Source organism: Erythrolamprus reginae, chromosome 1 (assembly GCF_031021105.1).
Source record: "Erythrolamprus reginae isolate rEryReg1 chromosome 1, rEryReg1.hap1, whole genome shotgun sequence".
NCBI lineage: Eukaryota > Metazoa > Chordata > Lepidosauria > Squamata > Dipsadidae > Erythrolamprus > Erythrolamprus reginae.
Window position 1 is genome coordinate 6,493,951 of NC_091950.1, and position 24,233 is coordinate 6,518,183.

The following is a 24,233-nucleotide window of genomic DNA, read 5'->3' on the forward strand; positions in this document are numbered from 1 at the left end:
TTCCTACCAGATACTTGACTAGTTTACTTGTTTTCATCAAAGGATTTTTGGTATGTTGAATTTCATTCACTATCAGTGTTTATAAGTATATTCATTTCTTAATATCTTTGATGATTTTTAATTTCTTTTGCATTCAGTCAATTATTAAACATTTTTAAGGTTGAGTTTAAATGAACTACACTATTTTAGTTTCAGTTAGTTGAGAGACAAACTTTATTATTAAGTAAGATCATATAATGTAGACATAAATGATTCCTATCCTTGCTATTCTTACAAATTAATTATTATTTTTCAATAATTATGAAGAAAGTGGTGGGCACGTAGATGGAAGAATGAAATGAAGGATGGGTGAGAATAAATGACTAGTTTTTATTGAGAAGGGAACATTGTGGAATAGTCTCTTTCTTGGTTAATAAACCTATATATAAAAGTATAGGAAATGCTTTAAAAATTGGTTGTTTGGGAAACAATATGTATGTGTAATATAAAGACAACAATAATATAAAGTCTGTAATCTCAAATCATTTGCAACAAAAGTATGGTTAAAGAATTGTGTATCAAAGACAGCTGTGTTTGATGAAGAAATCAACTTTCAGTACAACAATTTGAATTTATTAAGCTTTGAAAATGTGTTTGATTGTTTGTTTAACTCCAAAATTCACTGGCTTTATTAGGCATTAATAAAGATTCATATTGAACTAAATTTGCATCAATCCTGGCTCTCGGGTGGGTTCTAACTTACCTCACCGCTAGTTTGTTTTCTCTTGCATCATGTGTGTGTGTGTTACAGGCAGGCACAGTGCCCAAAATTCCCCCCACCTCAAAAGAAAAAAGATGAAAACAAGACGGCAGAACATGCACAGCGCTGGAAATGAGGCTTCTGCAGGTGCACATTTTTGCAATCCGTGCTGGTGGAAGGTGCCATCTGTAAAACATTTTGAAGGTGTTTTCTTTATATGCGATGGACCTTTGTCATTTTACAGCTTTTGCCTCAGACCTTTTCCAAATCTATGTTAGAAATAAAGTTTTGTCCCCATGTTATCATCACCTCATCCATCATTTTATTTCTTCTTAGTTCCACTTGTCCCCTCCAAACTACCAGTGATCTACTTAGGAATAATCATTGATATTAAAGATTAGGATGTAGTTTGCAACAGGACAATTTCCCATTTTATTTGTTTTCATGAAAAGAGTCTTTCAAACAATGTTGGATTGTGTTCACCCTCAATGTTTGTATTGCATAGGCAGATGATAACCTATTACTACATGTTCAGTGACTATTTGAAATTGGGACAGCACTCAACAAAGAAAGTTCCAAACTGTGCCCAAAATTACAACCATTGTACCACTTCCACAGCCATGTTGTCAACCCTGAATCTGGCCAGACTGAGGCCATTTCCTTTCCTGTTGCTTCAGGGCTAACACAGACTGGAGCTGAGAGGCCGAAAGGGGGGGGAAGTAGAGATAACTGGGCTGCTGTAGTCAAAATAAAATTATTTATCTTGGGAACCAAAGACATTCATGCAGAAAGAGGAGACTGAGATCAAATGGACTGTGTGCTGATTGGATCTTGTGACTAATGACTTTGGGGAAGTGACAAAACTTTTACTTTTAATTAGTTGGGATTCCTCCGGTTCTGACCAGTTCTTGAGAACTGGTAGTGGAAAATTTGAGTAGATCGGAGAACCGGTAAATACCACCTCTGACCACCCCCACTCCCATCTCTTCTCAGTCTCCCAAATCCCAGCAGATCAGATGGATATTTGCTTGTTTGTTTCTTTGTTTTATTTATTTATTTATTTATTTATTTATTTATTTATTTGACTTTTATGCTGCTCCTCTCCCAGGACTCAGGGTGGTTTACAACATATAAAAACACAATATAACATCAAATCCAATTAATATAAAAGACAATTAATCTAAAACCCCAATAAATAAAATCAATCGCTACCATTCACACGGAAAACCTACATACATTTGTTTGGCCAGGGGCTATGATCCAATGGCTCCAATCCTGGCAGCGTAAATGAGTCTTAAGGCTCTTACGGAAGGCGAGGAGGATGGGGACTGTACGGATCTCCGGGGGGAGCTGATTCCAGAGGTCGGGAGCCCCCACAGAAAAGACATGATCGAAACATTTAAATATATTAAAGGGTTAAATAAGGTCCAGGAGGGAAGTGTTTTTAATAGGAAAGTGAACACAAGAACAAGGGGACACAATCTGAAGTTAGTTGGGGGAAAGATCAAAAGCAACATGAGAAAATATTATTTTACTGAAAGAGTAGTAGATCCTTGGAACAAACTTCCAGCAGATGTGGTAGATAAATCCACAGTAACTGAATTTAAACATGCCTGGGATAAACATATATCCATCCTAAGATAAAATACAGAAAATAGTATAAGGGCAGACTAGATGGACCATGAGGTCTTTTTCTGCTGTCAGACTTCTATGTTTCTATGTTTCTATGTTTCTAGGCCCCACCAAATGACATTGTCTTTTTGCTGGAACCTGGAGAAGATCAACTCTGTGGGACATCACCGGTTTCTGGGATTTGTGTGGCAGAAGGTGGTCTCGCAAGTAATTTGTTCTGATGCCATGTAGAGCTTTATAGGTCATAACCAGGGGTGGGCTACTGCCCCGATGGGGGGGAATGCAATGGGGTAGTGAAAATGGAGCTTCACCCAAGAGCAACCAATTTGCACTCAAAGATGTTGAAAGAAAATACAGGGCATCCTGCATAAGCCATGCCCTCAGTGTGGTAGTAATAATTTTGGTAGCCCTTCACTGGTCATAACCAACACTTTGAATTGTGTTCTGAATCCAATCGGCAACCAGTGCACACTCCAAAGTGCTGAAGAAACATGGGCACATCTGGGAAAGCCCATGACCGCCGGCGTTGCTGCTTTCTGCATGATTTGTAGTTTCTGAACATTTTCAAAGGTAGCCCCATATAGAGAACATTGCAGTAGTCGAACCTCAAGGGCAGGAGCGACTGTTAGTAGGGACTCCCTGGAGTGGAATGGGAATGGAGATTTGACAGTATCATTTCCCTGCCATGCCCACCAACCCATACATACCAAGCCATGTCCACACAACAGGTAGTAAAAATAATTAATCCACCACTGTTGCGGCAGCCATTACTGCTTCTCAGCTTGCCACAAAACCGGTGTGTGTGTGTGTGGAGATTTGAATATCATTTCAAGAGAGCAACAAGAAACAAGGCCTCAAAGACAGCTTGGGATCAGATGGAAGGCCCCAGCTATGCATCTGCTTCTGATCCTGCTTTATTTATTTATTGTTAGAGTTGAAAGGGACCATGCAGGTCATCAAGTCCAACCTCCTGCCTGAGTAGGAGGTCCTATAGCACCCCAGCCAAATGGCAGTCCAATCTCCTCTTGAAAGTGTCCAGAGTTGGGGAGTTCACAAGCTACACAGGCAGGTTGTTCCACTGGTTGTTTCTTCATCAGAGCCTTCCAGAGGTACAAAATTTGGCCCAGGCTCCCTGTCAATCTCGTCCTTGAATGCTGCTAGCTCTGCTGGAAGCCAACAGGCCGCAACCACATCACCAATAATTAGAACTATTTATAGAACATAGTGGATAGCCACTGCAATGGTATAGGTTTCCTGCTTGAGCATGGGATTGGACTGAAAAATCTCCAAGATTCTCTCTGCTATTGTGTTATCCAGAACCAAATATGAAAAGTCCCAATATTGGGAGAACCAAGCATCCACAATTTCTTTGTTTGGTTTCTTCTATGATTAAATATGAGACACATGACCCACTGAGCCACATGACCCCTAGCCACACCTAACCAGGTTTTGTAGCTCTGTGTTTTATATCTCTGTCTCTCCTCCTCCCCCCTCATTTCTTTCTTTCACCCTCTCTCTTCCATTTTCCCTTTGAGTGCTGAGGAACCATCGACACCCCAGCTTCTCTTTGGGCAGCCTTTCTTCCCTCTCGTGACTCCATGGTTGGCTGTTGTGCATGCAGGGAGACTCTCCTCAACCAAGCGCCAAACTACAGCAAAGGTGCACGCAGAGGGCAGGCAGCTTCTTGCTTAAGGAGGGTCTTTGAATGCAGCTTCTCTTCTGCCCTAAGGATCTGGCCAATACCTTGCTATGTCCCATCCCATCCCCTCTCCCCACAGCTCGTTGGCTGAGTGGGGTGGGCATGAGCCCAAAGCAGCAGGAAGCAAAGGCTGCGTTATGTGCAAATTTGGTATGAATGGGACAACAGGGCCGTTTCTCTCCTGTCTGCAGCATCCAGCCATTGCCAAGCCATGCCCTCCCCACCTGCATGAGAAGAGAAGGAGAGGGAGGAATGTCAACAGAGTGAAGGCAGCCTTTGCTTCCTGCCCACCCAGGTTGGCTGAAAAGCTGCAGGATGGGAGGACAGGAGACGGCAAGGCAATGGCCAGATCCTTATGGCAGGATAGACGCTGCATCCAAAGACCCTCCTGAATATGGCACTCACTTGAGGGTCTCCCCATGCATGCACACCCTCCTGGCCCCACCACAAGCAGCCAGGGAGTCAAGAGCAGAAAGGTCACCCAAAGGGAAACCTTCATCAGAGGTGGCTATGTTCCTTAAGCAGAACACAATCTCTGGGTTGAACAAGTTTAAATTACTGTTGCATCTTGAGAGATCTTCCTACTTATTTATATGCAACACTTATCCCCCTAATTATTTCATTCACCAAAGACAAATTTCTTGTGTATCCAATCAAACTTGGCCAATAAATAATTCTATTAGGTTCAATGGAAGAAGTTACTTTCTAATTTCACCTCCTGCCAAGTATAACTAAACCAGTTATTTGGTATAAAGTTTGGAATGATTGCTCAAACTTAATAGAATACAACTGATTTTCCTGTGCAATAATAATAATAATAATAATAATAATAATAATAATAATAATAATAATAATAATAAGAATAAGAATAAGAATAAGAATAAGAATAAGAATAAGAATAAGAATAAGAATAAGAATAAGAATAAGAATAAGAATAAGAATAAGAATAAGAATAAGAATAAGAATAAGAATAAGAATAAGAATAAGAATAAGAATAAGAATAAGAATATTAATTTATAAAAATATTATTATTATCATGCTTATTATTATTATTATTATTATTATTATTATCACTATCATTATCATTATCATTATCATTATTATTCATTTGATTTGTATGCCGCCCCTCTCAATACTATCCAAATAAACATATAGCTCAGGCCAAACTCCATCTTGCGTCACTGTCATGTAGGTCAAATACCTAATTTCATCTTGATTCTCAAGAGACACAAACATGTTTTTCTCATTCAGGTGTGTAAATAAAATCTTTTGCTGAGTAGATAGGAGAATACCTTTTCCTTACAATTATCAAAAGAACAATTCTTAATGTATCCCTCTGGATTTCTGTCCCCCAAATTATTCCAAGATAAAACCTGCTTGAAAATATGTTCCTAGGTCCTCCACTAGGGGCATCATGTCATCATGTCTTGAAAAGAATCATTCTTGGTTTTGTTGAGACTCAGCTCTCCTCACTTTTCTCTTTGTCCATGCATGCAATTCAGCTTCTCCACGAATCTTGATTTCTGATTGAGGAAGGACAATAATGCCTGGGTTTATTTGGCAACGTTTGCCTTCCCTGCTGCTGCTCTTCTGCCTTTTGCCTCCAACTACTGCTAAGAGGAGGCAAACTGTATGTGTGTTGAGGAATTTGTTCAAGCCTAAAGGAACACAGCATTATTACAGGCCTGGTGACCTCATTATTGGTGGGAATTTACCCCTGGAAATTGGGTCCCCCCCTTACCCTGAATTTCAGAAAGAACCATTTGGGCTTCGTTTTTATACTTTGTAAGTTTCACCTGGCAGAGAAAGATGCATTAATTTTTTATTGTATTCTGGATACAGGGATTGCTTTTAGAAACATTGTTCCAATGTGTAGTATAGTGTAGTTCTTGACTTTCATCATAAAACAGGCTAGAATTCTCATATCATTCTAGTCTTATATCAGGAAGAGGACAGGCCACCCAAAAAAAGTGAGAAGAGACAACAAATTTGAAATTCTGCTGACCTAAGAAAAATAACATAATGCTAATATGGACAGATAAACACAGCAGAAAACTCAAAGAAAAACCTAGTCATTTTTCATTGTATGGTTTTATAATAACATTAATTTTGTATTGTGGTCACCAGTTCTGATCATCACAATTAAAGAAAAAAGGTTTTGAGACTCTGGAAAGCATGCAGAAAAGAGCCACAAAGATGATTAGGAGGCTGGAGGATAAAACATACAGAGGACAGTTACAGGAATTGAGTTTTGTCTATTTAATTAAAAGAAGTGGGTGGGGGGCATGATAACACAGTTCTAATATTTGAGAGGCTCCTACACAGAAAAGGGGATGGAACTATTTTCCAAAGAACCAAGATAAGAAACAATGTTTGCAAACTAACCAGAAGAGAAACAAGTTAGAACTAAGGAGAAATTTCCTAATGGTGAGAGCAATTAACCAATGGAACGGTTTGCCTTTCTCTTTTGTCATTAAGCCATTCAAGTTTAATCAAAAAGCATCAATGAAAATAATTCAGAGAAATCTGGGACTTGCTATTCCAAATACCATCAGGCAAATTTAAAAAGCACACACATTTTCCCTGTAACATTCCCAATTTTTTTTTTTTACTATAGACCCATACTGAAGAAATACGAGCAGTTCCTAGCCTTAGTGTTTGCAGTCACAGAGATCAACAAAGATTTGGTTCTCCTCCCCAACATCACACTTGGCTTCCACATTTGTAACAATCTTCAGATGGAGAGGGAGATTTCTTTAATCAGCCTCTCCTTTCTATCCACAAGAGGTCAAATGATTCCATGTTATAAATGTGACAGGCAGGACCTTCTGCTCTCTGTCATTGGAGGTGACCACCCCGAATCCTCAGGGCAAATGGCCTCCATCTTCAGCATCTATAAGGTCCCACAGGTAAGGGGGCTTCACTGGATACAGTATGGAAGCTTATATAGAAGTCCAGGATGAAAACAATGTTATTTATTTAGTTTTATTTATTTATTTATTTATTTTGTCCAATACGCAATATTACACAATGAAGGTTATAGAGGATATAGTAGAGAAGATATAGGAGATATAGGAGAGACTATAGGTCAGGGGACGGAAGGCACTCTAGTGCGCTTATGTACGCCCCTTACTGACCTCTTAGGAATTTGGAGAGGTCAACCATGGATAGTCTAAGGGTAAAATGTTGGGGGTTAGGGGATGATACTACAGAGTCTGGTAATGAGTTCCACGCTTCGACAACCCAATTACTAAAGCCGTATTTTTTACAGTCAAGTTTGGAGCAGTTAATATTTAGCTTGAATCTGTTGTGTGCTCTTGTGTTGTTGTGGTTGAAGCTGAAGTAGTCTTTGACAGGCAGCATATGATCTTGTGGGCAATACTTAGATCCTGTTTAAGACGTCATAGTTCTAAGCTTTCAAGACCCAGGATTGTAAGTCTAGTTTCGTAGAGTATTCTGTTACGAGTAGAGGAGTGAAGGGCTCTTCTGGTGACGTATCTTTTGGACATTTTCAAGGGTGTTAATGTCAGAAATGAGGTATGGGTTCCAAACAGATGAGCTGTATTCTATGATGGGTCTGGTGAAAGTTTTGTAAGCTCGTGTAAGTAGTGTGAGATTTCCAGAGCAGAAGCTACATAGGATTAGATTAACTACTCTTGAGGTCTGCTTGGCAATGTTGTTGCAGTAGGCTTTGTTGTTACATTTTACACTTAGATCTTTAGTTATTAGTACTCCGAGGTCCTTGACCAAGTGGGGATTATCTGTGATCATTTGTTTATTCAATTTGTATTTGAAGTTCTGATTCCTTTTGCCAATGTGTAGGACAGAGCATTTGCTGGTTGAGATTTGGAGTTGCCATATGTTGGACCAGTCAGAAACCGAGTCTAGTTCTTTTTGTAGAGTAGTTTTGTTATCAGTGGTGCTGAAGAGTTTTACATCATCTGCAAAAAGAACACAGCTGCTTGTGATGAGATCGCAAAGGTCATTGATGTTGAGAATGAAGAGTGTAGGTATCAGTACGCTACCTTGGGGGGCACCGATTTAACAGGGACAGATGTGGATATGGAGCTTCCTATTTTGACCACTTGTTGCCTGTTAGACAGGAATGCTGTAATTCAGCTGTGGAGGGATCCTGAGATGCCATAGAATTTGAGTTTTAGAAGTAGTTTGTCATGGACCACTGAATCAAAGGCTTTGGAGAAGTCAATATAAATTGCATCTATAGATTTTCCTTTAACAAGATGAGTTGTCCATATGTTTTTGCAGTGAAGGAGCTGTAGATTTCAGGATAGTTTTTTTCTGAATTCATATTGTTTGTTAGAGAGCAGATTATTAGTTTCTAGGTTGAGAGTAATTGATTGGTTTATAATTGATTCCATAACTTTACATGGGATGCAGCATAGTGATATTGGTCTGTAGTTATCGATAAGAGAGGAGTCTCCTTTTTTGAAGATGGGGATGACCATTGCTTTTGACCATAGCTTAGGAAGTGTGCAGATACTGAAGGATTTTTTGAAAATTATGTTTAGTGGTTCAGCTATAGCAGAAGAAATCTTTTTTGGGAAATATGCCCATAGACCATCTGGTCCGACTGATAGGGAAGGTTTAAGGTCACGTAATGCTTTTTCAACTCGATCTTCAGTGAAGTCTATTTGAGTTAGGTCATTGAGAGAGTTTGAGGTGCGGGTGATGAATTTGGGGGATGAGCCGTTGCTATTGACAAAGTCAGAGCCAAAGAATGAATTGAGAAGGTTAGCTTTGGATGAATCATCATTGTATTCTTTGTTGTTGGGTCCTTTGAGAGGTGGGATAGGTCTAGAATCATTGAGTTTGTTGTTCACAAAGTTGTAGAAGGCATGATTGGATTTGGTTCGTAGGAGGTTTTCCTCTTGTATGCTGTGGTAGTTGAGACATTGTGCTTTTATTTGTTTGCATATGCTTTTATAATGGCTTTTGAAGTTTACTACTTGTCCTTTTTTATTTTTACGCCAGAGAGATTTTTTTAATTGTAATTTTCTTATTGAGATGGGAGGTTATTTTTCTTGGTTGAGGCAGATGCAAATGGTACGTAAAGTCTGATGGTTATTTTCATCTCAAGCAAGAATGTGTTGTAGAGGTCATCCATAGAGTTGCAGTTAGAGAATAAATTTTGCCAGTTTAATGTTGAAAGATAGAAACATAGAAGACTGACGGCAGAAAAAGACCTAAAGGTCCATCTAGTCTGCCCTTATACTATTTCCTGTATTTCATCTTACAATGGATATATGTTTATCCCAGGCATGTTTAAATTCTGTTACTGTGGATTTACGAACCATGTCTGCTGGAAGTTTGTTCCAAGGATCTACTACTCTTTCAGTGAAATAATATTTTCTCACGTTGCTTTTGATCTTTCCCCCAACTAACTTCAGATTGTGTCCCCTTGTTCTTGTGTTCACTTTCCTATTAAAAATACTTCCTATTAAAAATACAGCCGGGCGGCAGGGCTTCTCAGCAGCCTCCCGAATGCCGGTTCATAACTCGAAAAAAGTTCGTAAGAAGAGGCAAAATTTTTCTGAACCCCGGGTTCGGTTTGGGAGGCTGCTGGGAAGCCCCCCAGCCCGGCTGCAACCTTTTAAAACAGTCGGGCGGCTTCCCAGCAGCCGCCGAACGCCGAACGCGGAAGTTCGGGTTTGGCGTTCGGCTTCGGGAAGCTGCTGGGAAGCTGCCCGGCTGTTTTAAAAGGTCACAGCCGGGCTGGGGGACTTCCCAGCAGCCTCCCGAACCCCGAACTTTTGCCGAACTTCTGGGTTCGGGGTTCGGGAGGTTGCTGGGAAGCCCCCCAGCCCGGCTGTCACCTTTTAAAACAGCCGTGCGGCTTCCCAGCAGTCTCCGAACGCTGAACGCAGAAGTTTGGGTTTGGCGTTCGGCTTCGGGAAGCTGCTGGGAAGCCGTCCAGCTGTTTTAAAAGGTCACAGCCAGGCTGGGGGACTTCCCAGCAGCCTCTCGAACCCCGAACTTTTGCCGAACGTCTGGGTTCGGGGTTCGGGAGGTTGCTGGGAAGCCCCCCAGCCCGGCTGTCACCTTTTAAAACAGCCGTGCGGCTTCCTAGCAGTCTCCGAACGCTGAACGCGGAAGTTCGGGTTTGGAGTTCGGCTTCGGGAAGCTACTGGGAAGCCGCGCGGCTGTTTTAAAAGGTCACAGCCGGGCTGGGGGGCTTCCCAGCAACCTCCTGAACCCCAAACCCGGAAGTTCGGCAAAAGTTCGGGGTTCGGGAGGTTGTTGGGAAGACCCCCAGCCCGGCTGTGACCTTTTAAAACAGCCGGGCGGCTTCCCAGCAGCTTCCCGAAGCCGAACGCCAAACCCGAACTTCCGCGTTCAGCATTCGGAGACTGCTGGGAAGCCCCGCCGCCCAGGTGTCACCTTTTAAAACAGCCTGGGGGCTTCTCGGCAGCCTCCCGAACGCCGAACCCGGAAGTTCGGGTTTGGCTTCGGCGTTCGGGAGGTCGCTGAGAAGCCCCCAGGCTGTTTTAAAAGGTGACAGCCAGGCGGCAGTGGTTTTTTTGCGGGGGGGGGGTTTTTGGTTGCACGGATTAATTGACTTTACATTGTTTCCTATGGGAAACAATGTTTTGTCTTACGAACCTTTCGTCTTACGAACCTCCCCCTGGAACCAATTAGGTTCGTAAGACGAGGTATGACTGTACTCAGATTGAGGATTCCTTTTCCCCAAGTGCATTATTTTACATTTGGAAACATTAAACTGCAGTTTCCATTGCTTTGACCATTTATCTAGTAAAGCTAAATCATTTACCATATTACAGGCCCCCTCCAGGAATATCAACCCTATTGCACACTTTAGAATCATCGGCAAATAGGCAAACCTTCCCTACCAAACCTTCCCCTATGTCACTCACAAACATATTAAAAAGAATAGGACCCAGAACAGACCAATGTGGCACACCGCTTGTAACCTGTCTCTGCTCAGAATACTCGCCATTAACAATAACTTTCTGATGTCTATGCTTCAGCCAGCTTGAAATCCACTGACCTATCCAGGGATTAAGTCCAATCTTCACTAATTTATCTATTAGCTCTTTATGTGGAACTGTATCAAATGCTTTGCTGAAGTCCAGATAGGCAATATCCACGGCACCACCTTGATCCAACAGCTTTGTGACATAGTCAAAGAAATCAATGAGATTAGTCTGACATGATTTTCCTTCAGTAAAGCCATGCTGATTTGGGTCCAAAAAGTTATTGTTTTTTTAGGTGCTGATTTATCCTCTTTTTGAGTAGAGTCTCCATCATTTTAACTATAACTGATGTCAAGCTAACTGGCCTGTAGTTACCAGCTTGGGCATCAATGTGTTCATAGTGGGTCTTCTCTGGGTCCTGTCAACCAAACAATGTTGCTTGGTGAGACCCAGAGGAAGAGCCTTCTCTGTGGCGGCCCCAACCCTCTGGAACCAACTCCCCCCAGAGATTAGAATTGTCCCCACCCTCCTTGCCTTTCGTAAGCTGCTTAAAACCCACCTCTGTCACCAGGCATGGGGGAACTAAGATACACTTTCCCCCTAGGCCTTCCCAATTTTATGTATGGTATGTTTGTATGTATGATTGGTTTTTATATAATGGGTTTTTAGTATTGGATTTTGTTGTACTGTTTTACTGCAGTTGTTAGCCGCCCCGAGTCTGCGGAGAGGGGCGGCATACAAATCCAATAAATAATAATGATAATAAATAAATAATAATTTTGAAGTTGAATTTTGGAGTCACGTTATTTGGGTGGATCTTAGTGTGGTTTAGGTTGAGACTGAAGTTTATCATGCTGTGGTCACTGTTAGAAAAAGGTTCTTTTATTTCTAAGCCATATACAGTGATCCCCCGCTCTTTGCGAGGGTTCCGTTCCAGGACCCCCCGCAACGAGCGGGTTTTCGCGAAGTAGCGCTGCGGAAGTAAAAACACCATCTGCGCATGTGCAGATGGTGTTTTTACTTCCGCAGCGCTAGCGAGGAGCCGAAGATTGGGGGCGGCGCGGGTGTTTTAAAACGTCCCCGCCGACATGGGGGGCTCGCTAGCACCCCCCTAACCCGGGTTGGGGGTTTGGGGGTGTGCTAGCGAGCCCCTCATGTCGGCGGGGATGTTTTAAAACACCCGCGCCACTTTCCAATGAGTCCCGAAGACAACGCGTTTGTCTTCGGGACTCATTGGAAAGTCGCGCGGGTGTTTTAAAACATCCCCGCCGACATGGGAGGCTCGCTAGCACACCCCCGAACCCCCAACCCAGGTTTGGGGGTGTGCTAGCGAGCCCCTCATGTCGGCGGGGATGTTTTAAAACACCCGCGCCACTTTCCAATGAGTCCCGAAGACAACGCGTTTGTCTTCGGGACTCATTGGAAAGTCGCGTGGGTGTTTTAAAACATCCCCGCCGACATGGGAGGCTCGCTAGCACACCCCCGAACCCCCAACCCGGGTTTGGGGGTGTGCTAGCGAGCCCCTCATGTCGGCGGGGATGTTTTAAAACACCCGCGCCACTTTCCAATGAGTCCCGAAGACAACGCGTTTGTCTTCGGGACTCATTGGAAAGTCGCGCGGGTGTTTTAAAACATCCCCGCCGACATGGGAGGCTCGCTAGCACACCCCCGAACCCCCAACCCGGGTTTGGGGGTGTGCTAGCGAGCCCCTCATGTCGGCGGGGATGTTTTAAAACACCCGCGCGACTTTCCAATGAGTCCCGAAGACAACGCGTTTGTCTTCGGGACTCATTGGAAAGTCGCGCGGGTGTTTTAAAACGTCCCCGCCGGCATGGGGGGCTTCCTAGCAGCCCCCCAAACCCGGGTTGGGGGTCCGGGGGGTGCTGGTAAGCCCCCCATGCCGGTGGCGACGTCGCGCCGCCCCCAATCTTCGGCTCCTCGCTAGCGGGCAGGCAGGCGGCTCCTCGCTTGCAGGCAGGCAGGCGAGAGCTAGCGCCAGCGAACAGCTTGTCCGCGCTCGCTCTGGCCGCGAGAATGAACGGTGTGGGCGGGCGAAGGGCGGGCGGCAGCGAGGAGTTTGCGTGGGCGGTGGGGAAACTCCTCGCTGACGCCAGCAAGAGGGGGAAGACCCAGGGAAGCCGCTGCCATCTACGCATGCGTGCCCGGCACGCATGCGTAGATGGTATTTTTGGCTTCCGGGTTGAAAAATAGCGAAGTACCCTGTTCGCAATGGTTGGGGACGCAATAAACGGGGGATCACTGTATTGTACTTTTGCTGTTGCAGAAGATGAGAACTAGACAGTTATCTAATCTAGTATTGCCACTTACTAGTTGGTCAAGTCCCAGACTGGTGACTGTGTTATATATTGTAGAGTGGATAGGTTCGGTGCTGCATTCATTTAATGTCCAGTTAATGTGCGGTAGGTTGAGGTCACCAAGGAAGATGATGGGGTATGCGCAGTGGGTAGCCCACGTTAGTAGTGCTGATAATTTGTTTGCATGTGTGATGTCATAGTCAGGAGCTCTGTAGCACAGTAAGAAGCAAATTGTGATATTTAGGGATAGATCACAGACAATAGTTTCAGTGTGTAATAGATGCTGCACAATTTGATGTTTTTTATTTTTAGAGATTTTTTGTAAAATATGCATTAAGCCATGTTTCACAGACAAAGATAATATCAAAGACTGAGGGTCAAGAAGGAGGAGGAATTCTGACATCTTATTGACTATACTTCCAGCATTTAATAATTTTGTGTTGGGAGTAGGTTTTGGGTTGGTTACAGGTAGTAAAAGGATATCCTTCAATTGAATTGATTTTTACATTTTATGTTTCAATATATATATTTTTATATAACTCCAAACAGATAGATAATGAAATAACTGTGAACTATTGGACTTGCCAAGAAGAATTAATTTGTAACTTTCATAAAACTTTAGCCACCATTTCATTGCAATTTATTACTTGTATCAGGTTAACAACTTCTTCCCTCAGCTTCTGACATGTCACAACCAGAAAAGAACATGGAAGTAGCAGTTCTTCCTAGGAAGAGAAGAAGCTAAAGCTTTCTTTAATCAAAGTAAATCTGCCAGACTGATAGGTAGAAAGGCATGCAATAGTGACTCCATAAAGTCTGCACAAAATGTTGCTTTGACTTTGAAAGAGAAATCTCCCTTTCTCCAGCTTGGTGTTGGCTTTGAGTTCCCTCAGGAATACAGACCAGTTTATCCTTCCTTCTTCCGGATTAATCCCCGTGACTTTCCACAGTGTGTGGGTTTAGTTCAGCTGCTCCTGCATTTCCAGTGGAACTGGGTTGGGCTTGTGACCTCTGAAGATGACAGTGGAGGACATTTCATCTCAACTCTGAAGCCAATGCTGAAGGAGAAGGAGATCTGCCTGGCATTCACTGAATGGCTGAAATCTGATGAACTTAGTGGCTTCTTAAAGGAATTAACTACCAAAATTTTGTTTAAAGCTGAAGTTATTATTCTGTTTGGAGATTCTGATCATATTGCAAGTTTTTTGTCAATTCTGAATTATTTTGTAAAACATGGAAAGATATCACTTAAAACTGTTTGGATCATGACATCTCATTGGAAATTTACTCTGGTTGGAGACATTTCTGAAGGTTTAAAGAATTTGCATGGAGCTTTGCAGTTTAGAGAACACAGTGGTGAGGTCTCAGAATTCAGACACTTCATCCTGTCTTTATACCATTTGATCGAAGAAGGGGCCAGCTTTCTCCTGAAGTGGTGGGAAACACTATTTAACTGCCATATCCCCCAACCAGGCAAGGTCCCTCCAAAAGGGGAAGAACAATGTACAGGAAAGGAGAGTTTTGAGGATATTCCAGATTTTATTTTTGAAATAAGGATGAGAGATGAAAGTTACAATATCTATAATGCTATTTATGCTGTGGCACACGCATTGCATGCAATTTATGGATCAGGAGCACGAACAGCTGTGCTGAAGTTTGGAAAGAGGATCTCGAATGTGGAGCCATGGCAGGTAATCTCTGAGACAATCCAGTCCATAAATCAATATTGAGGATGTTTCTTATATTTATATCTGAAATTACTGTTGAACTAATATAGCCAAATATTTGGTGTTACCCCTGACTGCTCATGTTTCAACCAGTGGTGGGCTCCCACTTACCTCCCTACCTGGACGGTCCTTGGCAGCCAGCGCAGTCACTTCCGACACATGCACTTGCGTGCCTCATGTGAGATTTGGCTTCCGTACATGCGCAAAAGCAAAAAACAAGTGATTTTTGCCATTAATCTGTCGGTTCTGCCATTCCTGGGCCATTTCCACTACCCAGACGGTGTGTCCCCCACCCTCGTGGGGGGAGGAGCCCATGACTGGTTTCAATGAAGGGAACAACTGGAGCTTTTCAGATATACACCTGTTCCCTAATATGATGGTCACCAGAAAATGATAGAAGCTACACTGTCTCATTTCTGCCTTTCAGCTAATTGACCCAATTGCTGAAGATCTCTTTTGTTTCAGATTGTTTCCAATTTGAGGAATATCCGCTTCAACAACAGTGCAGGAGATGAAGTTTTCATCTCAGAAAATGGACTGGGATCTGCTCGCTATGATCTCGTCAACTGGGTTGTCCACCCCCAAAAATATTTCATCCCTGTGAAAGTTGGGCACAAGGATTCCAGGGCTGCTCCAGGCCAGGATTTCACCATTAACTCTGATGCAATCACATGGGCCACAAAGGTGAACTGGAAGGAAATGTTGTAAATTAAGTAAATGAATCACTTTCTCTTGGGGGTGCTGAATATCCTTCTAAGGTGAAAACACGTCTATAAAATCAGGAAATACTTTTGGAATTTGGTGAATTACCTGCACTTGAGGTTAACAAATTCCCGGTCTAATTTATGAAAGATTCAACAATGGGTGGGAATAGGAAGAACGTCTGCCAAATCCTGGAGGCAATTAGATCAGACACTGATTTCCATGGACCATTCTTCATCATTCTTGGTTTTATAAAAGCTGTATCTCAATGTAACAATCTTTGCTGTGCACTCTGAGGTTCAAGATCCAGAGTTGAGACATTCTCAACATAAAAACAGGAATGTGGGTTACCTCAAACAGTTCCCTTTTTTCTCTTAAGCTGTTTTGTTCGGGTCGAATGTGACCTGAAGCCAGATTTGAGGACCTGTAGAAAGATTTCCCTGCATATCTGAAACTTGAAACTTCATGACTTTTTATCACTTGAGGGGTTCTTTCTTTGAGAATTTTTTTTTGGGGGGGGGCCTTAGTTTTTGCTGGGCAAAAAAAGTCACACTTGTACTGTTCGGGTCATATACGACCTGGACTGAAAAAGGTTTAATTTAGGTATTAGATTTGGTGTTTTTGAAAACATTTTTCACTGGGATACTAATTTGAACTTTTCTGAACACAATGAAAGTAAACCTGAGAGGAAAAAAGTATAGCTTATTTGTTTATTTTGCTCACATGCCTGCCCCTAGTGTTTTTGTGCAATTTTGTTCATTTTTATCTAGCTCAGGCAGCCTGTTCAAACTTTTCCCCCCCTTTTTGCATTGGATCACTATTTTGACCATCCCTGATCATTAGAAAAATAGAAATGAACTGAAAAAAGTTATGCTTATTGTTTTTTTGTTTTTTGTTTGCTCAGAAATAGGGATTCCTCACCCCCGGCTGTGTGCAATCATTTTCGCTTTACCGATTTTTAGGCTCCAAATCCTGCCAGCTCCAACTTTTTTGAAAACATTTTTCACTGTGATACTAATTTGAACTTTTCTGAACATAATGATATGAAAATTGAACTGAAAAAAAAGAGAAGCTTATTAGTTTATTTTGCTCATAAATGTCCCCACACATTGTGTGCAATTGTTTTCAATTTATATATATTTTAGGCTCCAAAATCAAAATATTATTAAAATGTTTTGCATTGAATTACTAGTTTGAACATTTCTGAACACAATGATATAAAAATTAAACTGAAAAAAGTTATGCTTATTGGGTTCTTTTGCCCAAAAATAGGGCCTCCCTCCCCCAGCTGTGTTCAATCAGTTGCACTTTAACTTTTTTTAAGGCTCCAAATCCAAAATATTTTTAATACCCTAGGCATTGATTTACTAAACTGAACATTGCTGATCATCAGAAAAATATTCCCTAAAGTTTCAAATTATTGCTTATATTTTTATTTCACTCAGAAATCCAAATACACATTTCGGCTGTGTGCAGTTATTTCCACTTTACATTTTATTTAGCCTGCCAGTTACAACTTTTTTGAAAACCTTTTTTGGTGGGATACTAATTTTAACATTTCTGAAGATAATGATATGAAAATTGAACTGAAACAATTGATGCTTTTTTTTGGCTAATAAATGCCCCCCCCCCCAATTTTTGGGTGATGTTTTTACAGTTTTCAATTTTTTTAGGGTCCAAATCTCAAAAAAATTATCCCACTTTGGTATTGATATGATACATTGAACATTTCTGAACATAATGGTATAAAAATTGAACTGAAACAATTGGTGCTTATTTGCTTTGGGTTTTTTGCTCAGAAATAGTACCCCCCCGGCCTTGCTGTTTTCCATTATTTTCAGTTTTTATATAGATTTGGCTGAAAATATTTGAAATATCCTTTTGAAAAGCAAGTACATGATGGCCAGACAGCTCATTATATGAAATAAATCCATTTTACTAAAAACAAGTATGTAATTTTGAAATTAACAGCATTAATTTGTATATACCTGACTCAAGTAGTACAGGGTCCGACTCATGAGGGGGGGCACGCACCTGACATGGTATTCCTCTCTGAGCAATTGAGTAATGGTCGGACATTAAGGGGCTTAGAAGTGTTGCCTTCGTCATGGTCAGACCATTTTCTATTGCGGCTTGACTTCCTGGCTCCAATCCTTCCCCACAGGGAGGCGGAACTGATTGGGAAGTTCCGCCCCAGACTCCTGATGGACCCAGAGGGCTTTCAGAGGGTGCTTGGGGTTATTACAGAGGCACTCATCCACAGTTTGGCGGAGTCTCTTGCTGAGGCCTGGAACAAGGCTCTTGACTGGATTGTGCCATTGCGACCTCTCTGCAGCACTCGACCCCATAGAGCTCCATGGTTCAACGAGGAGCTCCGGGAGTTGAAACGCCAAAAGAGATGTCTAGAGAAGCGATGGAGGAAGAGTAAGTCTGAATTCGATCGAACACATGTAAGAGCTTTTATTAAAACTTACAAAGTGGCGCTCAAGCCAGATGCGCGTATCCTGCCGCCTTGATTGCATCAGCGGAATCCTGCCTGGCCGCTCTGTTTAGGGTGACCCGCTCCCTTCTTAACCAGGGGGGAGTTGGGGAGCCCTTACAGAGTAGTGCCGAGGATTTTAACACATTTTTCGCTGATAAAATCGCTCGGATCCGGGCGGACCTCAACTCCAATTGGATAGCAGAGTCGACTGAAAACGAGTTAGTCGAGGTGATTGGGGCCCGTATTTGTTCACCTGTTTGGGAAGAGTTTGATCTGGTGACACCTGATGCAGTGGACAAGGCCATTGGAGCTGTGAGTTCCGCCACCTGCTTACTGGATCCGTGTCCCTCCTGGCTGGTCTCCGCCAGCAGGGAGGTGACACGGAGCTGGGTCCAGAAGATTGTCAACACTTCTCTGGGGAGGGGATCCCTACAAGGAGCCACTTTCTGGATCCCTACAAGGAGGCACTTGTGCGCCCCCTCCTCAATAAGCCTTCCCTGTACCGAGGCCATTCTTAACAACTATCAGCCAGTCTCCAACCTTCCTTTTATGGGGAAGGTTGTTGAGGAGGCAGTGGCACTCCAACTCCTTGGAGAAGTTGATTATCTAGGCCCTCAACAGTCAGGATCCAGGCACGACTACAGCACGGAAACTGCTTTGGTCACATTGATGGATGATCTCTGGCGGGCCCTGGACAGGGGTTTATCCTCTGTCCTGGTGCTTCTTGATCTCTCAGCGGCTTTTGATACCATCGACCATGGTATCCTTCTGCGCTGGCTGGAAGGGTTGGGAGTGGGAGGCACTGTTCTTCAGTGGTTCTCCTCCTACCTCTCCGGCTGGTCGCAGTCGGTGTTAGTGGGGGGGGTCAGAGGTGGCCTTCAAGGTTTCACCCTTTTGGGGTACCTCAGGGGTCAGTGCTCTCTCCCCTGCTATTCAATATCTATATGAAACCGTTGGGTGAGATCATCCAGAGGCATGGGGTGAGGTATCATCAGTACACAGATGATACCCAGTTGTACATCTCCACCCCATGTCCAATCAACGATGCAGTGGAAGCGATTTTCCGGTGCCTGGAGGCTGTTGGGGTCTGGATGGGTGTCAACAGACTCAAACTCAATCCGGATAAGACGGAGTGGCTGTGGGTTCTGCCTCCCAAGGACAATTCCATTTATCCATCCATAACCCTGGGGAGGGAATTATCGACCCCCTCAGAGAGGATCCGCAACTTGGGTGTCCTCCTCAATCCACAGCTCACATTAGAGAACCATCTTTCATCTGTGGCAAGGGGGATGATTGCCCAGGTTTGCCTGGTGCAACAGTTTTGGTCCTATCTGGACCGGGACTCACTGCTCACAGTCACTCATGCCCTCATCATCTCGAGATTAGACTACTGTAACGTTCTCTACATGGGGCTACATTTCAAAAGTGTTTGGAAACTTCAGATCGTGCAGAATGAAGCTGCGAGAGCAATCATGGGCTTCCCAAGGTATACCCATGTTACACCAACACTCCGCAGTCTGCATTTGTTGCAGATCAATTTCCGTTCACAATTCAAAGTGTTGGTTATGACCTATAAAGCCCTTCATGGCATCGGACCAGAATATCTCCGGGACCGCCTTCTGCCGCACGAATCCCAGCAACCAATTAGGTCCCACATAGTTGGCCTTCTCCGGGTCCGGTGACTAAACAATGTCTTTTGGCAGGTCCCAGGGGAAGAGCCTTCTCTGTGGCGGCCCCGACGCTCTGGAACCAGCTCCCCCCAGAGATTAGAACTGCCCCCACCCTCCTTGCATTTCGTAAACTACTTAAAACCCATCTCTGCCGTCAGGCATGGGGGAATTGAGACATTTCCCCTGGGCCTATACAATTTATGTATGGTATGTCTGCTTTAATAATGGTTTTTTTTAATGTTTTTAAATTATTAGATTTGTCATGAATTGTTTTACTGTTGTTGTGAGCCGCCCCGAGTCTCTGGAGAGGGTTGGCATACAAATCCAATAAATAATAATAATAATAATAATAATAATAATAATAATAATAATAATAATAATAATAATAATAATAATCCTGATGGGGGCCTTTTCTGAGCAAAATTAACAAAAGCATTATTTTTTCAGTTCAATTTTCATTTCATTATGTTCAGAAATGTTCAAACTAGTAATTCAATGCCTAAACTATTGAAATTATTTAGAATTTGGGGCCTAGAAAAATTTATAAAGTGACATGCTTGAAAAAATGGGGGTGGCCCAATTATGAGCAAAATAAACAAATAAGGATCGATTGTTTCAATTCAATTTTCATTTCATTTTGTTCAGAAATGTTCACACTAGTAATCCAACACCAAATATAGCAAAATTGTATGCAGTTTGCAGACTAAACTATCTATAAATTGGAAAATGTTTGCAAAAATGCTAGGGGCGGGATTTACGAGCAAAATAAAAATACAAGCATTAATTTTTTCATCTCAATTTTACTCTCATTGTGTTCAGAAAAGTCCAAATTAGTATCCCAGTGAAATTGTTTTCCAAAAAGACCAAATATAAGTACCTAAGGTAAACCTTTTTTTGGTCCGGGTCGTATACGACCCGAACAGTTGAAATGTATAGTCATTTTGAACAGAACAGCAGGGTTTTAAAAGATGCCATTTGCCAGGTGTTATTTGAAGTTATGTCAGCACTAACTGAATGTTATTTATGCCTGATCCTCAAAATTATGGCCCCCTGCAATCATGTGATCAAATAACCCTCTCTTTCTCTTTTCTCTTTCAGAAGGTGCCCTTTGCCAGGTGTGGCATGAAGAGGTGCCAGGCAGGAGAGAGGAGAAGAGTTCCAGAGGGAAAGCCGGTTTGCTGCTATGAGTGTGACGCTTGCCCAGAGGGGACATTTTCTAATCAGACAGGTAGAGCAACTTTCAAATTTCAACCTTCCAAGAGCAATGAAGCCATTCAATAGAATAGGTGTTGATTTTGTCACTTTTGTAAGATTCGATTAGATGCAATTATTAGACGTGGAAGGCAATGTTCCCTCTACTTTTTTTTCAGGGTAGGCAGAAAGGTTTAGTGTCTGAGCTGGATATTTTTTCACCTTAATTTTTTTCACAGAGGTCACCCAAGACAACAACAAAATTAATGTTGTTTGAAACTCAAATTTATCTTTATTCAATGTACCTGCTTAATTAAAATTGTTATATATAAGTATCACTTATAATACTGCATGTCTTCAATATTAAAATACTTGCATACTGTTTATGGCAATGTACATGGGTAATCACTGAAAGTCTGTCTCATCTTATAGTTCCTCACATCCAGAAATGCCCTGCATCTGACTGCACAAATACTATTGCCCCCGGAGGCGGAGTAAAGATGCTGAGACATGGATTGTGGATTAATTAAGAGTCATTTATTAATTAACATATTTAAATAACTTTAAATAAATTTGAATACGTAAATTTGAATATTTAATTCAAAACAAACTAAGGACCTGCAGAGCCAAAACTAACGGGGCGGAAATTCCTACCATAAAATTCCTTGGCAACATTGGGCAATAACTCCTTGCTGAACCTGGTGAAGGTACCACCTTCACCTGGATCCTAGCCATGCCCCTTCGTCGTGTGGGAGGAGTTCACCCTCCAATCCCAGTGGGACATTGGATCCGGTGATTCCCATGGACATCCTCTCTCCAATCCCCGACGTTGCTCGAACCTCTAGTTCCTGGAGAGAGGCGGTCCATCACCCTTTAAGGATGCCCGAAAGGAGCATGCGCAGTTGCTTCTAATTGCCCATTTCCGCCCCAAACCTGCCAAACCCCAATGACCAAAGGGAGGCCTATTTATTATCTAAATGCGCCACACCCCCTAACCAATCCAATCCGCACCTGTCAGTGTGGAATAGGTGAAAAAACGGCCGCCTCTAAAGGGGAGGCCGCAAAAAATTCCTATTCGGCCCTGAGGCGACCTCCTTTGGACACACTGGTGATAGCGGAGGGTGGGCGGGTGTTCGCTTGAAAACTGTCACCCCTGATTCTTCTCTTCGCCAGATTGGCCATGCTCAGTTCTTGCAACTTTTCTTCATATCCAGTCCCCTTATTACCCTGTTTGCTCTCTCCTGCTGTTTCTCTAGAGTTTTAATGTCTTTTTTGTAGTGTGATCACCAAAACTGGATGCAATACTAGTGGTCTAACTAAGGATTTATAGAGAGGTATTAGTACCTTCCTAGTCCTAGATTGTGTCCCTCTGTTATGCAACTTAAGATTGCATTGGCTTTTTTGGCTGCCGCTGCACATGGAAATGAAGATTTTTTAGTATCCTTTCTCCAGGAGTGGAGATTTTGCAGTATCCTTTCCATGCCATGCCAACCAAGACACACCATGTCCATCATGCCACACCCACAGAACCAGTAGTAAAAAAATTGGATTTCACCCTAATATAAAGATGGCAATATAACTGCAATCTTTAGCTCCCTACAAGAATCTGAATTACTGATGGTCAAAGCAAATTGGCGGTTGGTAAGAATCCATGGAATTCAAGATGGGCTGGACTTAGATCTCTTGTGGATATGAGAAGACTCCAGATTGATGATGCATTTGACCCCTTTCTCATCCTCAGCCTGGTCCTCTCCTACAAAGCGAGAGATAAACAACAATGTAAATGTAAAATAGAAGAATAAAATAGAATTCCTGAATGATAGATGCATTCATCTTCTGGACGTTTCAGTTTCAAGTGAAAGAGAAATAGATTAAAGATTAAAGATGCTATCACTACCCACATCATTTATGGGTTGGCCAGAGCAAAAAGGGACCGGCATGTCAATCCTTCAGGAGGGATAATGCTTATGGTAAATGATCCTGACACAAAAATTCTTATTTTCAGATGCAGCCCACTGTGACCCATGCCCAGAAGATCAATATCCTAACAAGGACAAGAACCAATGCATTGCCAAGAAGATCCACTTCCTTGCCTATCAAGAGACCCTAGGATACATTTTGGCTTCTCTGGCTCTTTTCCTTTCTCTGATCACATCTGCAATACTGGTAATTTTCTATAAACATCATGACACACCAATCGTCAAGGCCAACAACCGAGATCTCACCTACATCCTCCTGGTTTCTCTACTGTTCTGCTTCCTCTGCTCCTTCCTCTTCATTGGTCAACCCAGGAAGCTCACCTGTCTCTTGCGACAAACTGCTTTTTCCATTCTCTTTTCTCTTGCAGTTTCCTCCATCTTGGCAAAAACTGTCATGGTGGTTCTGGCCTTCATGGCTACCAAGCCAGGGAACACGGCAAGGAAATTCTTAGGAAAACCATTGACCAACTCCATTGTCATAGCCTGTCCCCTGGTCCAAGCAGTTCTTTGTGCCACCTGGCTGATAACCTCTCCCCCATTTCCCAATGTTGACTTCCACTCCTTGGTAGGAGAAACTATCTGGGAATGTAATGAAGGTTCAGCTTCAATGTTTTACACAGTGCTGGCCTACCTGGGTTTCTTGGCTCTCATAAGTTTCATGGTAGCCTTTCTGGCTAGAAAATTGCCCGACAGCTTTAACGAAGCCAAGTTCATTACTTTTAGTATGCTGGTCTTTTGCTGTGTTTGGATCACCTTCCTTCCGACCTATCTGAGCACCAAAGGAAAATCCATGGTGGCTGTGGAGATCTTCTCTATCTTGGCCTCTGGGGCTGGTCTTTTGGTTTGCATCTTTTTCCCCAAATGCTACATTATTCTCCTAAGACCGAATCTGAATTGTCGAGAGAATATAATGAGGCACTAGAATCTCTGAAACTTTTATTTTGGTTTAACATTTTTTGTATTTGATCTCATTTCTAAAACATGAAATAAGAGGAGCATTGCCATTAAGTAATTGAAAATCAGGTGATGTGATTAATCATAAAGTTTCTGTTAATCAGGAACAATCAGTCAACTTTTCATTTTGCATTAATACGATTTTTCCTAATTGAGGTTCTAGTGATGAACTTCGAAACTAGATATTAAA

General features: G+C 42.5%; 1 protein-coding gene across 1 annotated transcript; it reads left to right on the forward strand.

The window, feature by feature from the left end:
- The first annotated feature begins 4,385 nt into the window (after positions 1-4,385).
- On the forward strand, positions 4,386-24,011 carry LOC139160265 (vomeronasal type-2 receptor 26-like). The gene is made up of 7 exons (XM_070738368.1): positions 4,386-4,618; positions 6,688-6,979; positions 7,971-8,180; positions 14,205-15,029; positions 15,531-15,749; positions 21,018-21,147; positions 23,116-24,011. Exons 1-7 carry the CDS (start codon positions 4,386-4,388, stop codon positions 24,009-24,011), a joined length of 2,805 nt encoding a protein of 934 aa, XP_070594469.1.
- The last annotated feature ends 222 nt before the right edge of the window (positions 24,012-24,233 follow it).

Coding starts and splice junctions, on each gene's coding strand:
- LOC139160265 (XM_070738368.1), top strand. CDS start 4,386: ATGGGAGGACAGGAGACGGCAAGGCAATGGCCAGATCCTTATGGCAGG. Junction 15,030..15,530: donor CGAATGTGGAGCCATGGCAG/GTAATCTCTGAG, acceptor CTTTTGTTTCAG/ATTGTTTCCAATTTGAGGAA. Junction 15,750..21,017: donor CAATCACATGGGCCACAAAG/GTGAACTGGAAG, acceptor TTTCTCTTTCAG/AAGGTGCCCTTTGCCAGGTG.